This window comes from Idiotropiscis lumnitzeri, chromosome 6, assembly GCF_059441095.1.
Source record: "Idiotropiscis lumnitzeri isolate Australia: NSW breed Sydney's pygmy pipehorse chromosome 6, RoL_Ilum_1.0, whole genome shotgun sequence".
NCBI classification, from domain to species: Eukaryota; Metazoa; Chordata; class Actinopteri; order Syngnathiformes; family Syngnathidae; genus Idiotropiscis; species Idiotropiscis lumnitzeri.
Genome location: NC_142396.1, coordinates 804497 through 827819, shown reverse-complemented (window position 1 = coordinate 827819; position 23323 = coordinate 804497). Strand labels below are relative to the sequence as shown.

General features: G+C 45.7%; 1 protein-coding gene across 1 annotated transcript in view; it reads left to right on the top strand.

Moving 5' to 3' along the window:
- LOC148334403 (myomesin-2-like) overlaps positions 1-22309 on the top strand; it is a 30586-nt gene extending 8277 nt beyond the window's left edge. Inside the window, exons 5-34 of the mRNA XM_088297986.1 lie at positions 37-191; positions 1959-2051; positions 2630-2718; positions 2811-2849; positions 3131-3295; positions 3414-3575; positions 3670-3811; positions 4829-5040; positions 8488-8665; positions 9393-9514; positions 10495-10682; positions 10918-11044; positions 11170-11348; positions 12503-12617; positions 12689-12848; positions 13561-13667; positions 13748-13792; positions 14134-14270; positions 14850-14994; positions 15086-15145; positions 15887-15954; positions 16032-16145; positions 16231-16318; positions 16409-16447; positions 17475-17580; positions 18444-18607; positions 19513-19549; positions 19636-19658; positions 19743-19798; positions 20919-22309. Coding sequence (XP_088154112.1) covers positions 37-191; positions 1959-2051; positions 2630-2718; positions 2811-2849; positions 3131-3295; positions 3414-3575; positions 3670-3811; positions 4829-5040; positions 8488-8665; positions 9393-9514; positions 10495-10682; positions 10918-11044; positions 11170-11348; positions 12503-12617; positions 12689-12848; positions 13561-13667; positions 13748-13792; positions 14134-14270; positions 14850-14994; positions 15086-15145; positions 15887-15954; positions 16032-16145; positions 16231-16318; positions 16409-16447; positions 17475-17580; positions 18444-18607; positions 19513-19549; positions 19636-19658; positions 19743-19798; positions 20919-21626 — 4023 coding nt within the window. The 3' untranslated portion in view covers positions 21627-22309. The remainder of the gene's footprint in view (positions 1-36; positions 192-1958; positions 2052-2629; positions 2719-2810; positions 2850-3130; positions 3296-3413; positions 3576-3669; positions 3812-4828; positions 5041-8487; positions 8666-9392; positions 9515-10494; positions 10683-10917; positions 11045-11169; positions 11349-12502; positions 12618-12688; positions 12849-13560; positions 13668-13747; positions 13793-14133; positions 14271-14849; positions 14995-15085; positions 15146-15886; positions 15955-16031; positions 16146-16230; positions 16319-16408; positions 16448-17474; positions 17581-18443; positions 18608-19512; positions 19550-19635; positions 19659-19742; positions 19799-20918) is intronic.
- Positions 22310-23323: the final 1014 nt, after the last annotated feature.

Sequence of the window (23323 nt, the reverse complement as noted above, 5' to 3'; positions counted from 1 at the left end):
TCTTGTTTTGTCAAAACGTCCGTCTTGTGCCGTCAGGTGAAAGAGAAGATGTACAGGAAAGTGGATTTGCTGGAGGAAATCCCGCGCATGCCCGATTTCATCGTGGCCCTGCGGCCTCACACCGTGTGGGAGAAGATGCCCGTCAAACTCTTCTGCACCGTGCTGGGGACCCCCATGCCCGTCGTCAAATGGTCACTAAAAATCTTTGATCCTCTTCACGTCTGTCTTTGCACTGCCTTCACACAACTTTCTACCGTTAGTTCACAATGCCCAACAATTATCCTGCTAAGTTGCCACAAAATTCATCATTATTCTAGTATTCCACTTCCTTCTACAAGTCTACCATCATTCTCTATGCTTATTCCACCATGTGGAACAATTATTCCACATCCTTCAACAATTATTCCACATTTTATTCCAGTGTTCTATGATGATTCCCAAAGGTTATGCTTCTGCCACAATTTGTACAATTATTTCCGTGTTGCCCATAATGCCACGGCGATCTTCGAGTATTGCGGAGTGGCGTGTTGTGCATTTCACACCTGGGCCTTCAGTGAAGTCCTTCTTTGCCCTACTTGAAATGAATCCTCCTCATAATACCATCATTTACGACACCACGTCTGGACAAATAATATACAGAAACACACTGACGCAGTACTAAATGAGTGTTGAGAGGTCCGTCTTGAAAATGGCCTCGCAAGCGTATCTGCAATGAAATCCACACTTTTCCCTCTTTCGGCCATTGTGGTTTAAAAAAGCAAAGAATGTATTTTGGATTTTCCAACGGTCGCCAGTGACGACTTTCTGGTGCGTTGATTCCGGCATAGCGCTTTCCCCTCACGAGTGAGGATCCAATCAGAAGCCGTGTTCGTCCCCTTCAACGTAAGGCCAGCGAGAAGGCTCACTGCAACCAACTCGCAATATGATTGGCTATCGCAACTGTCTATCAACTGTGAAAGCCCATTGACACACCGAGGAGACGCCCACACGATTGTATCGGAAGGCCTCGGAAAGGATAGCGTGTGCTACTGGTATTATGAAATCTGCCTAGCAACATGAGCTACCTGAATTCTGATTGGATGAAAACCCTAAAAAAAAAATCAACACTAAGATATAATATGACATCTGTCAGGTTCAATCACTGAACATAGGCAAAATGAATGGAAGGAAGACAAGAGTTGATCTTTTACTCGCGAGGAGAACGAACGGAGGTGTGCTCAGTTACATCTCCAACTTTGTTCTGGAGCACACTCTGCCGAGCCCTCTATTTTATTAGGGAAGTCCCTAACAATACAACGTATTTGCACTAAAGAATGAAGCGGGGAGCACCAGCAGGAACATGTAAACATTTCAGACACGAGAGGCAAAACAGACATCACTGGCAGTCGTTAACTGATTGACAAGGCAGTCACCAGTCACAGTCCTTTTGTTTCAGAGGTGTGTCTCGGGCACACCTCCTTTAATGTTGCAGCTATTGAATCCAGTCTTCAGGCATCCGCTTCTCTTAAAGTCTTCTCATCCATATGGTCACGCTGTGGAACAATTCTTTTGCAATACTAATAGAGTAAAATATGGGATCAAATATAAATTCAACCTAACAACATCACTAAGAAGAATATGATCATGATTTCTTAATTTTGTTAGGCCAGCAGAGAAGGCCTTGAGCGCCCACCTCTGATTTTGCGACATTCTACAGTTACAATTACACAACGTTGTTCCATAATTCCCAGTGCTCGATTATGACAATGACAAAAACATTATTAGTGACGCAACTTTCTGCGACGTGTTCCATTGCTAGTTTTACAATGACCCCGCAATTTTACTCTTCTGAAATGTGTGATAATCATTCCAGAGTGCCCTACAATTAGTCCAAAGCATTCAACTATTATTGCACAATGTACTACTAATATACCACAGTACGGCAGGTTGTACCTCAAAAGTGTTGTGCTTGTGTGCAGGTACAAGGGAGGCGTCCCGGTGGACCCTTTGAGTGCTCCGGGAAAGTACAAGATTGAGAGCAAGTACGGAGTCCACAGTTTGATCATTAGCAGGTACAACAGCAAAAACGCAAACATGTAGAAACACACCAATATGTTTTGTGGAACTCCCGTAGTCTCGACAGTTCAACATCCATCCAATAGTAAAAGTGGAGGAAATGGATCACTTGTGCGTTTTTTTTTTTTTTATTATCCTTTTTGAGAGATTCTATGGCTTCATAATTCCTCTCTCATCTCAAAAGCGTCAATAAGATTACAAAATTGCCACGCAGGGGTGTGCAAGGGCCCACGGGGCCGCCATCTTGGTTGAACCAATGAAATCGATCAATAAAAGATTCATGCTCGTGCATCCTGCTGGCATAGAGGCGGCGCACGTTTCAAGAAAGGTCCTTCCGCACCCCCCGTCGATGAAAGTATTTTTTGTTCATGTGTTGCTGCCTCACTGCACTACCTTGTTACTCTTGCATTTATTCCACAAACTTTATTCCTCCATTATCCCACAATGTTGTGCCATTATTCCGCAACCGTCGACCGTCATTTTGTCTGGCGATGACCGTGGCCTGCGGCCATGACACGATGCTTACGATTCTTGCACGGTGGCTCACGTTGTTTGACGCTGATCTGATTTTCAGGTGTGCAGTGAGTGACACTGCGGATTACAGCGCCGTGGCCACCAACCCGCACGGCACAGCCACCAGCGCGGCCACGGTGGCTGTTAGGAGTAAGTCCGCCTTCCGCATTTTGTGTCCCCCAAATGAATCTCCTTAGCTGTGTAGCGACGACGGCGTGGTGACAACTTTTGTGTCTACGCAGGCGCAAGTGGAGGAGGATGGTCCAGCCAGATCGGTCTAGGTGAGAGGACACACAAATAAATAATGATTGACAAGCTTCTCCAATGAGTCCATCATGTTCTCAGATGAATCTGCAACAATCTGCGGTCATTTTTACAATTATTCCACAAAGTTCTAAAATGATGTCTTATAAATAGTCCTCAATTTATTCCGCTCCCATCATTTCACATTGCTCGACGAGTACATCGGAACAATGGACGATTATTCCAGGGAACTGACCGGCAAAAAAGGGTCAGGTGCCCAGCTCTGATGATTCCACAGTTTTTTTTTCCAAAATTGCAGTCCCCCGTCTGAGTGGGAGCCACTTCAGTAAACTGGAGGTGAGCCTGGTGCATTGTTTCCCGGTCACCTTCGGCGTGGAGGGCGAGTCGGCCGGCCTGCTGTGCTCACTGGTGGTCGTCCCCGACCTGCCCAACCTGCCACCCTTCATCGAGTGGTACAGAGATGGTGAGGCACCTTCTGCTCCAATTGTTCCACAATAATCGGAAACGGTGCTATACGACGGCGACACATCATTTCAGGTGACGTGATTACATTTTAGCCTGCAATTACACTTGTGTTCCAGATAAACTTTTACAGCCCGGCCCCCTGGTGGGCATGTCAGTGGTGGGCAGTGTGGCCCGCCTGGTGTTGCCCCAGTTGGCTAAAGACGACGAGGGCCTCTACACCATCCGCGTCTACACCAAAGACGGCACCTCTGAGCACTGCGCCTACCTCTTCGTCTCAGGTAAATGAGGTTTGGAAATGACACTGTACGTTGTGAATAAAATTACAAATCAAATGATAAATCGCAATTGAAATTCCACACCACCCGCCCCCAGACGCCACCCCCCCAGTGGCCGGGGCCCCCGGAGCCCCCATGAGCGTCAAGGCTTACGACATCAACTCGGACTACATCCTGGTTGCCTGGAAACCACCCAACACCGTTAACGAGGCGGCCATCAAGGGCTACTTTGTGGACAGGTGGGTTTGTTCACGTGACGCGGCTCGTTAGCGTGTGGCGCATGTCGCGCGGCGGGCCCATCGAGCGTTGTTTGCACACATTGTCAACAGTCACTGCAGTATTTAGACAGTTGAGACCGTTGAGATGTGTTTCCTCATTTTTGTCGTTTTTTTCAATTGATCTTGTTGCGGTTTTTTGGTTTTATTGTTAATAAAGCAAAAACTTCAATATTTGAGAAATATGCACTTTTATACGTATTTATATCTTTAATAATGATTACTTAAAATGAAATTGATTTGAAATAATTCAGTTGAAATGTTAGCATGAATTATTTACTTGTTAAAATAAATTTTTTCCTTTAAGAAAATTACTGAACTAGTATTAAATTCATTTGAAGATAACATTCAAAAATTTATTTTGTATTCCTTTTTTCTATCATGCAATTCGCAATATTAGTGGAATATTTTTTTTTCAATTTAATTAAATAATTGATCAATAGTTGATCATTTAAAGTTAGACGAATAATAAACAATACTTTTGAAAGATTACAATCATTGTTTGGGTTATTATTTAATAAAGAGTTTGACATAAAATACCACAATATTTGTAAAAAACGATTTGAAATACATGTTAGATAATTAGTTTTACTTGTAATTAAAATAGTATTAAAATCATTTCACAAAATACCACTATTATAATAAAATGTTTTTATTTAATCAGCAGCAGGTCAATTAACTATAATGAAATTGATTTTAATTGATGAAACAAAAACATGTAGTGATCATTTTAATATTAAAATAAAATACGTTGAAACGACACATTACTATTTTATTGCTAGAATAAAAGATATTTTTAAAGTTCAACAAAACAATTGGTTAATAACGCTTAAATTCATTCCCAATAATAAAATGAGACAAATTGGAGCATATGGTATTGGTAGTTAAACCACATTTTTAACCCCCTCTTTGAATCGACAAATTTGGCCCTTCTGCGGTGCTCATTTATCTATCAATTAGATTTGATTGATTTATTTTCAGGTGTGAGGCCGGCAGCGACTCGTGGGTGCAGTGCAACGACGCCCCAGTGAACGTGTGCAAGTACCCGGTCCACAACCTGAAGGCGGGCCACTCGTACCGCTTCCGGGTGCGCGCCGTGAACAGCGCGGGCGTCAGCAGGGCCTCGCGGCCCTCCGACCGAGTCGCGGCTCTGGACGCCGCCGAGAGCGCCGGGCTGGAAGGTAGCGCTGAAGGTAAAAAGGAAATCCAGGGTCCGCTTCACGCATTTCTGTTTCTTTTTGTCTTTTTTTCCCTTGCCTTAGTAATTGAGAGGCAGGGCAAGTACCATGTTGTCACCAGGAATCATGAGCTGCAAGGTACGACAGAATTCTGGTAGCTACTGGCTGTGTGGAGCTCTGAAAAAAAAATGCAACCTTCGACCACCTTATTATTGACCCTAAAACAACCTGACAACAACATTAACGTGATTTTAGGCCACTGAAACCGAATTTAAAGCCACTTTAAATCTCGCTTGAACCCACCCAAAACTAACTCTAAACCACTTTGAAACAAACTTGTCATCAGGACCGACGCTCTCTAGTTGCAGAGTGCGTCCGTCGTGCCCACCATGGTCCGCGGTGGGCACCGTCTTGTCGGTGGGACATTTTGCGACATCATCGAGTGCGCACGACATGTCGGTTTTAGCGCGCTCACTTTCAAAAGTGATTCGATGTTTTGGATTGTATTCATTCATTTGAAATAACATTTATTAAGAAATGTGTTTGTGCTTGTTATCGTGGAGGCGCGCTAAGAGTTAGCATGCTAGCCCTACGCTCGCAACTTGTAAAGAAATACTTCACTCATTCCCGTTAGAAATTAGCCACAGTTTTACGATTTAAACGCCAAATCGTCAATATTGCCTACTAAATTGGTTACCGGGAATTAAAAAAATGCAAACATATTTTTTCGGTTAAGTGTGTGAATTTCTACCGTTTAGAAATGAACAACCTAGTCATGTGGAAAGGTTTGAAAAATGAAGCCACCAAATCTACTTTCCCTCACCACTATTTGAGAAGCACTGCCTTCATCCAAGTCTCAAAGCTCTATGAGTCCACCTTCAAACAACCTTCTAGCTGACCTCAAACCCACCCTCTTAACCCCCCCCAGACAAAACCAACCTTAAACGCACCTTGAAACACCCTAAAACAAGCCTTGATCTTTTCTTGATTCAGACTTAAAACCCTTCTAACCCACCTGAAAACAAACTGAAAGACAAGATTACATCCTGCACCCTAAGACCACTTGTAACAATCTTTAAAACCACCTTAAGTCCTCCTGAAGCCACCTTAAACCTGACTCAAAGTCCTCCCACACTGAGCGCACCATCCCAAATCCTAATGAATCCGCCGAACGTTCTTAGGCCAGGCGACCATTCCTGGCCCGCCCAGCGACGTGCACGCATCCGAGATTTACGAAACGCACGTGGTGCTCAGCTGGACGCCGCCCAGCCGGCGCGGACCAGCGCCACTCTGCTACGCCGTGGAGAAGGTGTGTGTGTGTGGGGGGGTGTGTGTGTGTCAAGCATCAGCTTCTTTGCGTGTGTGACACGTGGTTGCATTCAAGATACAGCGGTACGTCTTGCTTCTCTCGTGCTATTCTGATGCTGTGATTCTGTCCGTTGCTCACAAGAAGTTGGTCGGTCAAAAACAGAAGATCCAAATAAAACGCTTTGCAAAACGGCACAAACAGAAGATCCAAATTACGGTGCCGTGTTCACAAAAAGTCAGTCTGGCACGGGGACGATACAAATCAAAGTGTTTTGTTTACAAAAAGTCAGTTGAGCCAAAATACACAAGATTCAAATTCAAATATTTTCCTCAGAAAAAGTCAGTCCGTCACAAACGAACGACCCAAGACAAAATCTTGAGTTAACAAATTCACTCAGTCACAAATCCAAAATCATGCTTTTGTTTACAAAAGTGGCCCAAGTACATCGAAAATGCAAAGCTCGGTCCTTCGTCAAAGATAAAGATAAAGATGTCCTTTATTCGTCCCACAATGGGGAAATTTGAGTTCCAAGTGTCAATCAGTTCCAAGCACAAGAGCCAAGTCTTTTGTTCACAAAAAGATCAGTCAAGTGCAAACAAAGGAATGAAATGAAAAGCGCTTTGTTCACAAAAAGTTGGTCAGCCAAAATCAAATTGAAATTCCATCCAAAATTTAAAAAAAGTCAAAAGTCTTCTTCTGAAGGCACGGTCGCCGTGTCGCTCGTGTGTGTGGTGTCCTTCAGTGTTTAGCTTCTGCCGCTGCCGGTGAGGCGTGGCAGCGCGTCACTACGGGCGTGGAGCTTCGCTCGCCCCATTTGGCTGTCTTCCATTTGCCCGACGGGGCCGCTTACCTCTTCCGAGTGTTTGCGTTCAACGCGTGCGGCGTCAGCCGGGCCTCGGCGCCCTCCCGACCGGTGAGGAAGGCTGACCGGGACGGTAAGGCAATGCAGCCGTGGCCCGTACGCGCTCTATTATCCTCGTTTATGTACGTGACGATGTGAAACGCTGTGTTGCAGGTTGCTCGCCGCCTGTTGGTACGTACCAGGACACGTTTGCTACACGTTTCACGTGTGTCCTCCTCTGAGCACCCTGCACGTTAAGAATCTTCAAGTGCGGCTCAAATTGACCCACAAGGAGTTAAAAGCTCACTGCTGAAGTTAATGATGCGATCTAAGCGATGACAACGGGGATTTGGGTTGTTTGATTGTTTGACCCGGGTCATGTTGAAGTCACCAGAGCCGGTGACTCTTATCAAAATATTCAGTTTGAATTTTTATTTAGTATGGGTCAATCTGTCCTGGCACATGTTTAACCACCCCAAGTGTACAAAGAATGTTACGATTCACGTTCATATTTTCTTGTCTATCTATGTTGATTATCGCTGTTGATTATACTCGTTTGCCCAAGTTGGGAATTTTCGTACCAGAAACAAATTTGGACCCAGATTTTTCTTATTTTTTTTGGGTTCCTGATGAAAATGTACTGCGTTGTATGCGTCCCACAACACAACACCCCTAAAAGTCACTCAGTACCGCCTCCTAAGCCCTGAAAAGTTTAAATTTAAAAAAAAATGAGAAAAATCAGCCCCCAACATCAGTGTCACTTGCTGTGTCCAAAATTCATGTGCCGCGTTCTCCCTTGCCGCTGTGGCCTTCAAAACCTCCTCCTCATGTAGCTTGCGACGCCAGTTTGGTCATGCCGAGCGTAGAAGAAGAGCGGAGTAGTGAAGTCAGACAAAAGTTGCTTCCAGGCAGCCTTCTTCACTCGTTGCCCGTCTCCGGGGAAACAAAGACCAGATTTGAAGGAATTTGGGCCCCAGCGGGCCGACGAGGTGCATAAGAAGTTACGTCATGCGGCCTACAAATTAGGACAAAGCTACAGATTTATACAGAATTGGTCAGCTATATCTCTCATAACACACAGCAAGAATCAGTGTCAAGGACCCAAATATGTCTTAATTTGGTGTTGATTTCGTTTGAAGTCAACAAGAGGCGAGAAAAGTGTTGTCGTTATTGTTGGTGGTGAAAGTCAACTCACGCAGTGCGAATGAAGCACGCTTCACTGAAAACGGCCGACAGGACGCAACGTTTAACATCTATGCCTTGTTAGCCGCGCCGTTGCTAATGGCTTCTGCCCGTCTCTCCCAACAAACAGGCGTGGCCTCCGCTCCTGGGCAACCGGTCGCTTCCAGGAACACCAAGTCGTCCGTCTTCGTCCAGTGGGACGCGCCCAAGCACGGACAGCAAGGCCTGATGGGATACTACATTGACGCTCGTGCGGTGGGCTGCAAGGACTGGTTCGCCTGCAACCACAAACCATTCAAACTCAACAGGTCCTTTATTATTGTGGCTGTTTTCTTGGCTCAAACGCTCTTCCACATTGTGGTTGTATGTCCCTTTGCTCAGTGCTTCTCAATTATTTTCTTTTGCGCCCCCTTAGCAAGAAGAAAACAATTCTCACGCCCCCACCACCACCCACTCTCCGCCTATACTATCAATAATTGCATTTTAGTTGCAAAACAAACCTCCACCTTTGAGTTAATACTCGCTGCGCACAATGAGCAAGGAGAGCGCCACCGCCAACTGCTGGAGTGGATGTGCAATTACGCTTTATTGTAGTTCGGCAGAAAAAAGACATTTGCCTCGCTCAGCATCGCAATGTGCCTCCCCACCCCCCCAGGAGGGCCTGCCCTACAACTTGAGAAGCACTGCCCGAGGATCCCGAGTTCCTCGTCCCTAGAATACGTCCCTACGACAAATCATATTTACTCGGATACCGAATTAGCTGCAGTGTTGGCAGTTTGTCTCTCCGGTGACCAAAATAAACACGGCATCGTCATTTATGCTAAATTAGCCGATGAGCAAGCCTCTCCACTAGCAACTCTGCTCATGCTACTTTTTTAATCATGGAAAACTGCAACGCGACAAACACGTCTGTGCAACGATCCGTGTGAAGTTAGCCGGTTAGCAAACCTCTCCCTTGGAACTCTTCAGCTTTCTTCAGTCTAGTCTCGGGTCACTTTGAGCTTCTTTTACACGCGACGTTTTGCATCGTTCCAGGTTTGCGGTGCATGGGCTAACGCCAGGGGAGACCTACGTTTTTCGGGTGCAAGCCGTCAACGTCTTCGGCCTGAGCGAAGAGTCTCAAGAATCTGGACCCATCGCGGTGGAGCCGGCGCTGGGTGAGCATCGACCACAAGCTTTGACTACAAACTGCTTGCTTGTCGTTTGCTACTTTCACGTTATCTGCTATTCTATTGTTCTGCCAGGTGGGGGGTTTGAGTACGGTATGTATTAAATGGTTGTGCCTCACCGCCACCCCACCCTCACCTTCATTTGCACGTGACCTACTGCTTCACGTGATTTATTGTTGTCCTCACAAGTCACACTTGAAGACTTGTCTAGTTTTAATACAACACTGATGCACTACTCACCCACCGTTTTTTGTGGGGCGGAGGCTTGAAGGAATGAAGGCAATTTTATCCTTTTGCATTGGGAAGGCAATTTGAGATTCAAGTGCTTTGAGACACAAGCGTGGTTAGGGAACAACTTTTAACACGGCAACAACTTTGCTAATTAAAACAGAACAGACCCAAGAGAAGAAAAAAAAATCGCAATTCTTTTAGCGTATTTTCTGAACTATAAGCGCCCCTACTGGTGAAAGAAAAATCCACAGAAAAGCTACACCCACGTATTAGCCGCATGGTTCAAAATCGAGGAAAGAAATAGCGGCTTATCGTCTGGAAAATACGGTACTTTATTCCTACCTCTTTTTTCATGTTGTTTTGTCTCATCATCTTTGCAGCCTTAAAAAGTAATCTTATTTTGAAAAAATAATGGGTAGAAACTACAGATCTCTTTTCAAATTTAGGGAATAGAAAAGTTGGCCAAAATGGATACTTAGGTTATATCGCGATACAATTTCACGTATTATTTCCTTTTTTTGTTGCGTTTTTGATCAATATGGACATCAGGCTTCTCTTGACAATGTTCGTGGAACAGTTGCGTGGTGTTCCGCTGTATTTTCGTATAGTACCGGTGCTTTGTTTTTTCTATAAATGCGAGATGATAGTCGTGCTATAATCAGCTGGATTAAGACAAGTCCGCACTGAAGGCGTCGTGTGTTGCCGCTTCCCACCACTGACCGTCACCTTTCTGGCAGCCACCCCCAGCGCGCCGTACGGTATCAGCCTGCTGAACTCTGACGGCTCGTCCATGACGGTGTCCTGGAGCAGCCCCAAGAGCTGCGGCGGCTCCAAGATCAGTGCCTACTACGTGGACAGAAGGGACGTCGACACTCTGGTCTGGAAAGAGGTCAATGTGGGCGGCATCGTGGACCCAGTGTGCACGGTGAGTGTCTGGAACCCACGGGTAGTATCGGATGTCCTGCGTTTTTTTTTTGCAACAGATGAGGCGTTTGTGCCTTTAGTTTTCAAGCTGGGGTCTCCGAGCTTGAGCTTGAGGGCTCCTCAAAAATATTGAGCAAGAATTTACCATGTGCAATTGGTGAAATTGCATACCTACATATGGCGTCAGCGATCTTCTGTTCAAACGACGACCGTATATACATTTTGTCATTTGCTAGGTGGATAATCTGACTGAAGGGACCTTCTATGAGTTCAAAGTTCAAGCAGCCAACATGGCAGGCGTGGGCGTGCCCTCGGCTCCCAGTCTGCCGATGAAGTGTGAAGCTTGGACCATGGAGCAGCCAGGTAAGTCGATTTTGGGGAAGTCTAAACGTTGTTGTTTCCATCGCCTCTCATGCGATTGCTAGCGCTAATGCAAATTTGTAATGTGGTTTGCTCGTCATCACGCTGTTTCTTTTCCTCTGCCGCAGGTCCAGCCTATGACCTGACCTTTAGCGAGGTCCGTAGTCATTCCCTGGTCCTGGTTTGGAAAGCTCCGGTCTACACAGGGGCAAGCGCTGTCTCTGGGTACTTTGTGGACATGGCCAAGAAGGGCTCCTGTGATTTTGTCGCCCTGAATGAAAACGCAGTCACTCAACGCTACATGCAGGTGAGAGAGACCAGCCAGAGTGTGGAGGTCTCAGTCCAGTCTGGTCACCTGAAGATCTGATTGTTTTTGGCTGCGGATGATGGGGAGGGTCTCTGAGATTCATCCAAATGGGATCGTCAACATCTGCCAGGAAGGTTTGAACCTCAGTGTGAAGAAGCCTCAAAATCTGAGGCCTGAGCCATTGAGGTGGCGTCTCTTGATAAAGCACGAGAAGAATGATGTCGTCGCTGTATCAGACTTTTGTGTCTCATCCCTGTGTTTACCCGTCAGTCTGTTCCTATCCTCATCCGTGGGAGCTTGCCATAATGACAAGATGAAAGGTGAAGACAAGAAAATTCCATGGATCAGATATACCGTGATTGACAAGTCAGTCTCCAGTTCAACCCTCACAAGCTTTGGGCAGTAACTGAAAGGAACAAGTTCCTTTTGGGTATCTGTCTAGTGCCTCAGAGATGCAGTGATTTACCAGTCCATTTCTATTTCAGTCTATATTCCTAGACTCACAAGCTCTGGCTAGTGATCAAAAGAAATACAATTGCCTCGGGGGTCATGTGCCCTTGGGATACAGCGATTTACTGGTCAGTCAACATTACCACCATGACCCTCAGCTTTTGGTCGTGACCAAAAGGGCAAATAGGTGAGGAACTCACTGAGGTGGTTCTGGCATCTCCGAGAGGTATAGGGTGTCTCAAAGCTAAGTTGAGGACTTTGCTCAAGACAGGACGTAATGAGGAGCTGAGATGGTTCAGCTATCATTTGCAGATGCCTCCCTGAGAAGCGACTCTGGGAACCTCCAACCAGGAAAAGGCCTTAGATAAGACCGAGGACAACGTAAAAGGAGATTGGTCTCACAGATGGCTGGGAAACAAATCTGAGTCTTCCTGGTGAAGTTGCCATTGCACTAACTATTCTCTTATTTATCTAATTTATATATCTATCTGAATTCTTGTTGTATTGCACTGGAGAGGGAAGCTCTCTAATCTCGTTGCACACTTGAGTACAATGACAATAAAGGGATTTCTGATTCTGATTCTGATTCTTTTATGTACCCTACCGTTGGGATGCCACCTGCCATAGTGTGGGATACTTATCTGAATCAAACTGTTCAAAAATGTTGGACAAATGAGACCAACCAGCTGCCCTTTGTCCTGCAGATAAGCGGTCTGGAGGAGGGCGAGTGGTACGTGTTCCGGGTTCGCACTGTCAACGCTCACGGCATCGGGACACCCTCCTTGGTGACTGAGGCTGTCTGTGCCAGACCTCCTCCAGGTAATGTAGACCATTTTTGGGGGGGGTCTGCTGAGCAGTTCTTCCTTTACGGAGCTTTCTGATGTCACCAGACACTAAGGAGATCGTGGCCGGTGTGGATGAGGAAACGGGTGACATCTTCCTGTCTCTGGAAGCCAGCGACATCAGCCAGACCTCAGCCTTCGTGTGGTCCAAAAACTACAAGCCCATTGGCGAATGCCCTCGCGTCACCGTCACCACCAAAGGACGCACGTAAGCTCGCTCGTCATTTTTCCAAATGGACTTCATTCCTGCTGCATTTGAGAGCATGAAGGATTGCGCTGATCACACAGTATATAGTCAACTTTTCATACCTTGAACATTATGCACCATGGGCGTCACGGTGGCCGACCAGTTAACGCGATGGCCTCACCGTGCAGAGGTTCGATTCTGGCTCCGGCCTTCCTGTGTGGGGTTTGCATGGTCTACCTGTACGTGCGTGGGTTTTTTCTGGGTATACCCCAGCTGTCTTTGGGCAGTAGGCGGGGGACACCCTGAACTGGTTGCCAGCCAATTGCAGGGCATACAAAGACAAACAACCATCCGCACTCACACTCATACCTAGGGACAATTTAGAGTGTCCAATCGACCTGCCGTGCATGTTTTTGGAACGTGGGAGGAAACCGGAGTACCCGGAGAAAACCCACGCGGGCACGGGGAGGACATGCAAACTCCACACAGGAAGGTTGTAGTCGGGATCGAACCCACGACTTCTGCACTGTGAGGCCATCGTGCTAAGCAGTCATCCACCATGCCGCCCGTATGTGAACTATGCGAGGAATATTCTCCAGTCTATGCATTTAAATTGTTTACCACTGATCATATACAGTATATGTGCCGAGAATATGACGCATGGGCATTGTGTCTGAGAGTGATGAGTGAGTGTTACAAGGGTGAAATTGAATGTCCTGTTGGCGTGTTTTAGTTCCAGACTGAGTTTCCTGAACCCCGACAAAGACGATCTGGGCCGTTACTCCGTGCTGGTCACCGACACTGGCGGCGTTTCTGCCAGCCACACGCTCACCGAGGACGGTACGCCATAGGTGGCACGGCCGTCATCCGCTGACCAATCAAAAGTCTTTCCCTTCACGTGGGTTGTCTTTGCTCCGCAGCGCTCAACTCCATGCTAGAGCTCAGCCATGCCATCAGGAACCCCGGTGAGTATCACGTTTCCTCCGCTCACCGGAGCTGGGGCACGCCAGTCCCACCGCTTGATGGAGACGATCCATTTTTAGGACTAAAACTTGTGCACGGTTTGACTTGCAAGTACAGATGTTGAGTGTCAGTGCCAATAAATGTTGTGGTTGAGCCAGATTGGATGATTAAAATGTAGTTTCAGTTAGTTTTCATTGTTTTAAAAGCATTTTCGTTTTTTATTTTAGGAAATATTTTTTCAATTTTAACTTGAGTTATTTCACTAGTTTCGGTTAACTTGGGTGTCACTTGAAACTTGGCAGTTAAGACGTGTCTATTACACAACTTTGCCTTCTCCATGCAGTCGTCCCACTCAAGTACGGCCTCAACTACGAAGTCTTGGAGAAAGGCCAAGTGCGCTTCTGGGTGCAGGCCATCAAGCTTTCGCCCGCCGTGACGTACAGGTTCGTCGTCAACGACCAGCAGGTGACCAGCGGTGACGTAAGTGGGACGCAAATAAGGATGATGGGAATCATTCATGTTGATGAGGAAAATGAATTTTTCAAATTCAATCAGACCAAATTTGTGGGGGGAATTATTTTTTGAAGGGTCATGGAATTCTCCCAAAATGGCTGACTTCCTGTTCCATTACGGGCATCGATCGGTCCTTGAGAGCTTTGGAAACTTTAAATGAAAGAAATATCCACTCAATTATGCGTTGAACAAAAAAAAAAAAGGATTTTTTTTTTGACTTTCCAAATGCTTCAAATCAAAATGTGTGACTGTTGAATTTCACATTTTTGCACCCAATTTTGCATCGAGCTGTGAAATCAATTGGTGCTGGGCGCTACATTTTTAAATTTTTTTATTCGAACGTTCCTTGAGTGTACAATTGAATCCAAAGTAGCTTCTTTAAACCAAAATTCCAATTATTTTATTTGATTTTTTTCTTGTCAGGGGCCCCTAAAATAGATAAACTGAGACCAGGATAGTTTTCTGGCACGTTCAGACCCTCAAAAGGCAAGTGAATCGACAGCAGACAAATTGTAAAGCGCAAGCATCTGTCTGCATTTGTCACAGGGCCACAAAATAAGCCACGACGTGTCCACGGGCATCATCCAGATGATGGTGGAAAATTTCACCCGAGATAGCGAGGGCACCTACACGGTGCAAATCCACGACGGCAAGGCCAAAACGCAGAGTTCCCTGGTCCTGGTCGGAGATGGTAAACTTCAAGCCGTAAACGCTCGGCGTGGTAGTGTTAGCACAGATGCTAAGGTTAGCGCGACACTTGTTTTTTGTCTTTGTGCGTCCAGTCTTCCTGACTGTGCTGAAGGAAGCCGAGTTCCAGAGGCGAGAGCACGTCAGGAAGCAAGGTAAACTCCTAGAGTAGCGCTCTTTGCTTTGTTGTTGTTCGGAGAGTTTGTCACTTTGTTTTCTTGCTGTTGGTGGTGTAGGATTTGGGTTGGAGTCTCCCACTTTTTTAGTATTGTATTATTATTTGTATTTATTTTGAACAGATGACTCGCATTTATTAGATTCTTATTTTTAAAAATATATAATGAATAAAAGGACTTTTTTTTTTTTTTGGTCCCTTAATGCTTAAAACTATAAAAATATTTGGCTGACTTTGTCCTTGAATATATTTCTTTTTGTTGAAAAACAGAGAGGAAAATCTGCATAAATGAACCGTTTTTAGTCATTTATTTTTTTTTGCCATTGCCATTATCATAGTATAAAGCTGTAAGGTTTAAAACAACCAAAACAATCTGCCAAAACGTGACCAATTTTTTCTGCCTTTAGAAATTGCAAATAATGTTCGATGAAATGGGCCGACCAATGAATCGGTCAGGCCGTGGTTGTCACTTGTTTTTGTAGTTTATGATGTCACTTTTGTAGCGTGGTGTTTGTTGTATTTGTTTGTATTGATTTGTGGTATTTTTCACTTATTTTTCTCGTTTGTCGTGTTTTTTTTCCCTGTTTGCTTGTTGGTTCTGTTTTTCACTTTGTCCTGCTGTTGTTCATGATGCTTCTCATCTCATCGTGTTTGCCGTTCCTCCCTGTCTTCAGTTTGATGTTGGGTAATCGGTCACTTTTTGTTGTTTCCCCACTTCTAGGAGCACATTTCTCCGAGTATCTGGCTTTCACCGTGACGGAGGACTGCACCGTGATGCTGGCCTGCAAGGTCCCGCTTGCCTTTGTTGCGTTTGTGGCTTTGACTGGCGTTGTGGTCAACACATGTGTGGGCGTGTCTCTTGCCAGGTGGCCAACGTGAAAAAGGAGAGCAGCTTCCACTGCTACAAAGAAGACGTGGAGATGGTTCCGGAAACTCCGCCCAACGTCATGTCGGGAGCCTGTGCTATTCCCATTCCGCTGGTGAGCGACTGCTTGCCACGTCAATCACGTCTGCTGTGTCTTGACAGACTGACAAACTGACAGATTGATGGATTGATTGTTGCAGTTCTCCAGGAAGGATCAGGGCGTGTACAAGGCTGTGATTGGAGACGAGCGCGGAAAGGACACGTCCACTTATGACATCTCGGGACAAGGTACTTCCTGTTTGTGTTCCACTTCGGCACATTGTTCTTGTTCCTGTTCCTGCTTGGCGTATGACACAAATTTGCCTTCTTCCCTTGCAGTCTTTGATGACATCATCAATGCCCTCGCCAGGATCGCTGGTGGGTCCACACCGTCTAGATCATTGATAAAAGAATTAACACTGTTAAGCACCGGCGTGTCCAGTATTTCCCGTAGCAGGGACCCGCGTTCGCTTCTTGTGTTGCTATCAACGAATTCTGAATGAACTCGATTGGGTTTCCTATTGTAGATTTCCTGAAAAACACGTTATAAGGTGGGTTTGCCTCCACCATCCTCATTTGAATTGTGCAAATAAACCTGAACGGAAATGCGAAATGCTCATGACTGCTCTTGTCCACTTCAACCTGTGAAAGTAGTAAAGCGTTCTGCACAATAGTTTGCATTTATTGACGTCAAACGCGAGCTCACAAAATCGATCGATTCTCCACTTACTCAGGTTGAAGCGGACAAGAGCAAGAATGCACACACCAACCCCGACGGGTTATATTTCGGACATTTAGCTAAGCTAAAGTCGCGTCAACTCGACGGAAGCGGACACGAGGCGGGCTTGGATCTTTATCTCCTTCCCTCACCGGCCAACAATGCGACGACGGATGACGTTTTTAGACATTATAAGCAATGAGAGTACAGCGATTTCCAATGGAAAGTTTGTCCCCGCTCCCTTTTGTGACTGCGACCCAGACATGGGAGGGGGGCGTGGCCATCTTCCTCTTTAAAAGTCGCCGTTTTTTAAGTCGTCACTTATTTCACAATTTCTGCAAAATGATAAAATAGAAAATGAAAACTCATTTCAGTTTCCTGATCAAAAAAATATAAACTGGGCTTGTTAGTGAAAAACGGGCCATCTCGGCTGGATGGAAAACCCATCACAGTCCAGCAAATAAAAAAAAAATTTAAAAATCCAATGTGTGCAGTTATATCGCGTTTCATCTCTCTTTTTTTGAAATTCTTCATCTTAGCTTGCACTTAGCTCGTTTGTCGCTCGGGTCTGACGGCCAAATTTGAAATTTGCCGTCGTGCATTGCTGCCATCAGCGAGGTGTAGCGGCAGTATATTATCGCGCGCGTGGCGTGTACACTATCCAGGACGCCTGATTTTGCTTTTCAGGCGAATCGGCCTCCGAGCTGGTGCTCCAGTGTACTCCAGAGGGCATCCGTCTGCAGTGCTACATGAACTACTACACGGAGGAGATGAAGACCGTGTGGAAACACAAGTACTGTTTTTTGTGTTCTCAAATATTGACTGACTTTGAAAAGTTGGCTGATGTGAACGCAAACACGCCACATTGTCTCCAGAGTGTTCCTGTCATGATTTGATGATGAACGACTTTTTGTGATTGTCAATTGATTGTGTCGTTGGTGAAGGTGTTAATCACTTATTGATTTAGTTGTTCACGTGTGCCAATTATTTTTGTAGTTTGTGATGTTAGCGTTGTTTTTGTAGTTGGACACGGACGGTGCTTGTCACTTCTGAAAGTCGTTTTTCAACGTGTCGGCCACTTGTTTAGGAAATTGTTTAATGCGTTTTGTTCGTTGTGTTATTTTTTTTTTTTTCATATGTAGCTGTTAAAGGTGCCGGTCACTTGTTATGTCGTTGTTTGTGATATTTTTGTCGCTGTTCACGATGTTTGTTTCTTGATTTTGTGTTTGTCAGAGGTTGGCATTTTACTTAAATTTTGTCATCCATCTTTCGGCATCCGTGAGCACCCAGAGTACCCGTCCGTCGTTCGTCAATTTTTGTGGTGAAATGAATTGTAAACGTCAGTCGCCCCCCCCCCACCTCTGGTGTTTGTCACGTTTTTTTTTGGTAGTTCGTCACGGTGTTTGGCTTGTTCTTGTCATTTTTGTACTTTGTCTTTTAAAAAAAAAAAAATTGATAGTTGATGATATTTGCTCTTTCATTTATGAATTTGTTCACTGTGTCACATCTTTTTGTCGTTGACGTTGCTCGTCAATTGTTTTTGTGTACCGGATACTTTAGCGTTAGCCACGTTAGCGGCTCAACCTGCCAATTGGCCAAGCACCAAAGACGCGAATGATGCTTGACAATTTTCTTGTGCGTTGTCGCTCCCTGCAGGGAGAGCAAGATCGCCTCATCGGAGAAGATGAGGATCGGCGGCACGGCCGAAATGGCCTGGATGCAGATCTGCGACCCATTAGACAAGGACAAGGGTCTGTACACCATCGAGATCTCGGACGGCGTCAAGACCTACGCCAGGACCTTCGACCTTTCCGGACAAGGTAACGTCTTTGGTGACCACATTTGAATGTGTCCTTATGATGTCATAGGTTTGGAGAAAAATGCCGAAAATAAGAATCGTGCAGCAGCTATTTAACAACGAGTCACCCTCTGGAAAGTTTTTTTTTTTTTTTAATTGTAAAACGGATTGATAACAAGAGCCGTCAGAGCGGTGGAGTCATGGAAAATACGTTTAACTCACAGCGTCACTTCTGTGTGTTGAGTTTGCATGCTTGAGTTTATTTTCTCAATGCACACGAGTTTAGGGTTTGTGAATGGTGTTTTTGTGCGACCTGCGATTGACTGGTAACCAGTAAAGGGTGTGCACAGCATCACAGCCCAAGTCAGCTGGGATAAGGTCCTGCTGAGCCGTGAGACCAAATTCATTGCGAGCGTTTCTGGTGGCGCAATTGAATTGAACTCACTGGAGTGCACGAGCAGGCGCAATTGCGTGCGTGGCGTCGCGGATGATGTGTCTGGAGCGATGGGAAGCAGAGCGAAGCACCGAAAATTTGCATAGGGTTAGGGTTATGGTTAGCGTTTAGGGTTAGGGTAAAGCAATTGATGATCAGCACAAAACTGGATTTTTGTGTTGAGCAAAACACAAAATTGTCTCAATTACTCATGCCTGACATTGAATAGGAAGCGGCTATTTTGGTTTCAATAAGCTATTTTTTTTCTTGGTCACAACCCGTTAGAAAAAAAATCAGCCTCTGAAATGAGTTTCACAGATGACCCCGAAATTGGCTCGGCTTGTCTATCATCAGATGCATGAAAATGTCTGAAGGACCTAAACCTGAAAAAGAACTGCAAGTTAGCCATTTTGTTTCGATGCAGCAACTTGTGTGTCTCGCGACTTCATGGAAGCTTTGAACAAGACGTTGAAATGTTGTTTGTCGTTCGGCAGCTTACACGGACGCCTACGAGGAGTACCTGAGACTAAAGTGAGTCGTTTGTCAACGTCAATATTGACGCTTTGTTCTCGCTGCTTCGACTTCTTCATCAAACTTGACTCGTTCTTTTCTCACAGGGCTGCTGCCTATGCGGAGAAAAGTGAGTTTTTTTCGGGCCTGATGTCTGCGCTGGCGTCCAGTCATTCAACGTAAGCGCGACCCTTTGGTTTGTTTGTCTCCTCAGACCGCGGCCGAGTGCTGGGCGGCCTGCCCGACGTGGTCACCATCATGGAGGATAAGGTACACTGAAAACACTGCGCTTGGAATCAAATAGGCACGTTCACACACTCCCAAACTACACGTTGGTTATGATAGTCTTTTAATGGCGTAATCTGTCATGTTTGTCAAAGTCGTTGTACATTGTGAAGAAAATTGCCAATCAAATCGAAATCGCAATACAATTTTTTTTCCTAAAAGCATTCGGCCCTGGTTAACAGTATACCATAAACATTGAATACTTTGAGCGGTATATACCTTGTACATTGTGTACAGTAAACACCCTAAATGTATGCCGTGAAAAGTGAAAATTGAAATAATCAACACTCCCTTATTGTTGCCATGAATAAATTTTAAAAAATCAGTGTCGGGCCGTGCACTTTTCACGCACCTCGGCCTTCAGTGAAGTTGTACTTAGTCTGACTTGGATAAATCCCCCTCATACTACGATCGTTTATGACACCACGGCTGGACAAATAATATACAGAAAGACACAGTACTCAGTGAGTGTTGGACGACCGAGCTTCTCTTGAAATGTCCGTGGCCTCGCAAGTGTATTTGCAATTAAATCCACACTTTACCCTCCATCGGCCATTGTGGTTTAAAAAAAAAGCAAAGAATATATTTTAGATTTTCGAACGGTCGCCAGTTACGACTTTTGTGTGTGTCGATTCCGCACAGCGCTGCTCCCTCACGAGCGAGTGTCCAATCACAAGACGATTGGACGAATAGTGGGTGCTACTTGTATTTTGAAAGCTAGCTGAATTCTGATTGGATAAAAACTACCACCTAAAAATACAACACGGGGTTATAAGAATAACATCAATGAGAAGAATATGATCATCATTTCTTGATTATGTTAGGCCAGCAAAGAAGGCCTTGACCGCCCACCGCTTAAAAAAATGTGACTAAATTGGGGATCGGGTTTAAAGAAAACAAATGCCATTGCATCATGTACAGCCAATACAAATGTACACCAGTATAAACCATGAATAGTATGCGACTACTGTCTAGAGTGTATAACATGGACAGGACTTTATAATCGTCAGCTTTTGTCAACGTGCACCTCGTCTTTGATTCCAAGCGTGCGTTGGTCTCCGCATTTAGACAAACATTCATTGCTTTCCCCTTTTGCCTCCTCCAGTCCCTGAGCCTGACTTGCACTGTGTGGGGTGATCCCACCCCTGAGGTCACCTGGTTTAAAAATGAGCAGGAGGTGGCCTCCAACGAGCACACCAAGATCACTTTTGATGGTGGAAAGTTCTCCAGTCTGGTCATCAACCAGGTCACACCCGAAGACTCCGGCAAGTATAGCATCAACGTGCGCAACAAGTACGGCGGCGAGTTTGTAGAAATCACCGTCAGCGTGTATCGGCACGGAGCGAAAATCCCAGAATCTAAGATGAGCCAGACCAAGATGGCCACGCCCGCTGTCATACCGCCTTCCAAGACACCCACCCCCGCCTCGTCTAAGGCTCAGACCCCATCCATGTCCATGAAGAGCCCCACACCCGCCTCCACCACCAAATCCCCGACCCCAGCCCCCAAAGCCTCAACACCGGCTCCCAAATCTCCAACCCCAGCCCCCAAGTCTCCCACCCCTGCTCCCAAATCTCCCACCTCCGGCCCAAAATCTCCCACCCCTGCCCCCAAATCTCCAACCCCGGCCCCAAAGTCTCCCACCCCAGCTCCGAAGTCTCCCCCTCCGACCCCAAAATCTCCGGCCTTTAAGTCTCCAACCCCATTTGGAAAGTCCCCCACTCCTACCCCGAGACCTAAGTCCCCGACCCCGAGTGTCAAGTCGCCCACTCCGCCCAGATTTATGAAGTCTCCGACCCCACCCAGGAAGTAGTTGGTGGCCCACCTCGACCCTAAAATCTCCCTGCTCCTGGCTTGAAATCTCTCAACCGCCAAATATCCAGGTTTGAAGCTTCTAACTTCCATAGGAATGTCTCCAACAGCAGCCCCAAAGTCCGTGACGCATAGCCTGACTAAATAATCAAGTATTCAACTCCCAAGCGTCAAACCACCCTCTCTGCTCAGATTCATCAATTTTCTGGTCACTCTCAGGCGGTCGGTTGTGGCCCAACACCGCCCTGAAGTTCTTCCCTTGGCCCTGTAATCTCCCACTCCACCCTCAAATCTTGGATTCAAGTTTCTGACTTCCTTGGGAATGCTCCCAAGTCTGCCCCCCCCCCCAAATTCCCAAAACGTACCCTGACACCAAAAGTTCCTTACCCCTCTCATGAAGTCAGCCATCCTGAACATGTCCCATTCCAGGCCCAAACTGGCCCATATGCCCCCCCACTCCACTTTTCAAATCTCCCACTCACGGCAAAATTCCCAACCACACTGCGCAAATCGCGAGGCTTCAATTCTCCACCGCCCTTGGAAATAGAAATATCCCTGTATCTGGCCCCCAAGGTTCCCTGACCTCCAGCATCAAGGTGCGCCCCCCAACCCCGCCCTGATTCTGGAAGTCTCTGGTGGTGAGGTTTTTTTCTTAGCATGCGCATGAAATTGGTCACCGTGAAAAATAAAGAGGAAAAAAAATTCACTTTTATGGTGTCTGCAATATATTTGGAATTTCGACTTGATACATTGAAAATCTGCACCTTCCGCTGTGTTGCGCACTTGCAGAATGCTCAGGTGGGGTGGTCTAAGCGTGGCTATTGTCGCTTCTTGTTTTGGAACGGAATATGACAAGCCAATTTTTTTTGAAGATCATCTGGTGTCGTCAGCATTAAACGCAGCTCAGGTATACGAATGATCTTTTTGTTCTTGTTTCTGGAGTGTCTCCTCACCCATCAAGTTTCAAATTAACCAACCAAGCCTAGCTACATAGCCACAAATTTTCATCAACAGTATGTTGTGGACAAAAACTTCTGTCGTCATGTCTTGGCCTCCACAGTTTCCGGCTGTTTTTCTTTTTTATTTGAAGCAATATATTCCCTCAATGAACAATGGCGCTGATTTATGGTCTTGGTCTTGGTTTTTGTGGTGTCGGCTGAGATGCCTAGTGGCTGAACGTACATTTTTGTGGTCGCAGTGTAATATTTTGAGGCCACAATTTCACATTTTGTCCGGCCATTATACTACTTTGTGAGCACAAATTAGTATTTTGTGTGCACATAATACTTTTTTGATGGCATGAAATTTCCCCGGGAGTGCTTTGAGGACTAGACTTGGACAATTCGAGCTCTTCTACAGTGGATTGTAGACTCAGCGTAGTCAACTTGCAATGTTGTAGACTTGGTAGAGTGGACTCTTTTGGACTTGGAAGATTGTAGACTCGATGACTGGACTAGCGGACTTATTGGATTGGAGCCCCGGTAGAGTGAACTTGGCAAATTGCAGACCGCCTACATTTTAGTATTTTATGGCGACAATTCTTTTATTTTGCAGCCACAATTTATCCTTTTGTCTGCACAATATACTTTGTTGTGGCCACTGATTTGCAAATTTTCTGCACACATTAACCCCCATTTTGTGGCCACAATAGATTATTTTGTTGGCATAATGTAGAAGTTAGGGGCCACAAATAGATAT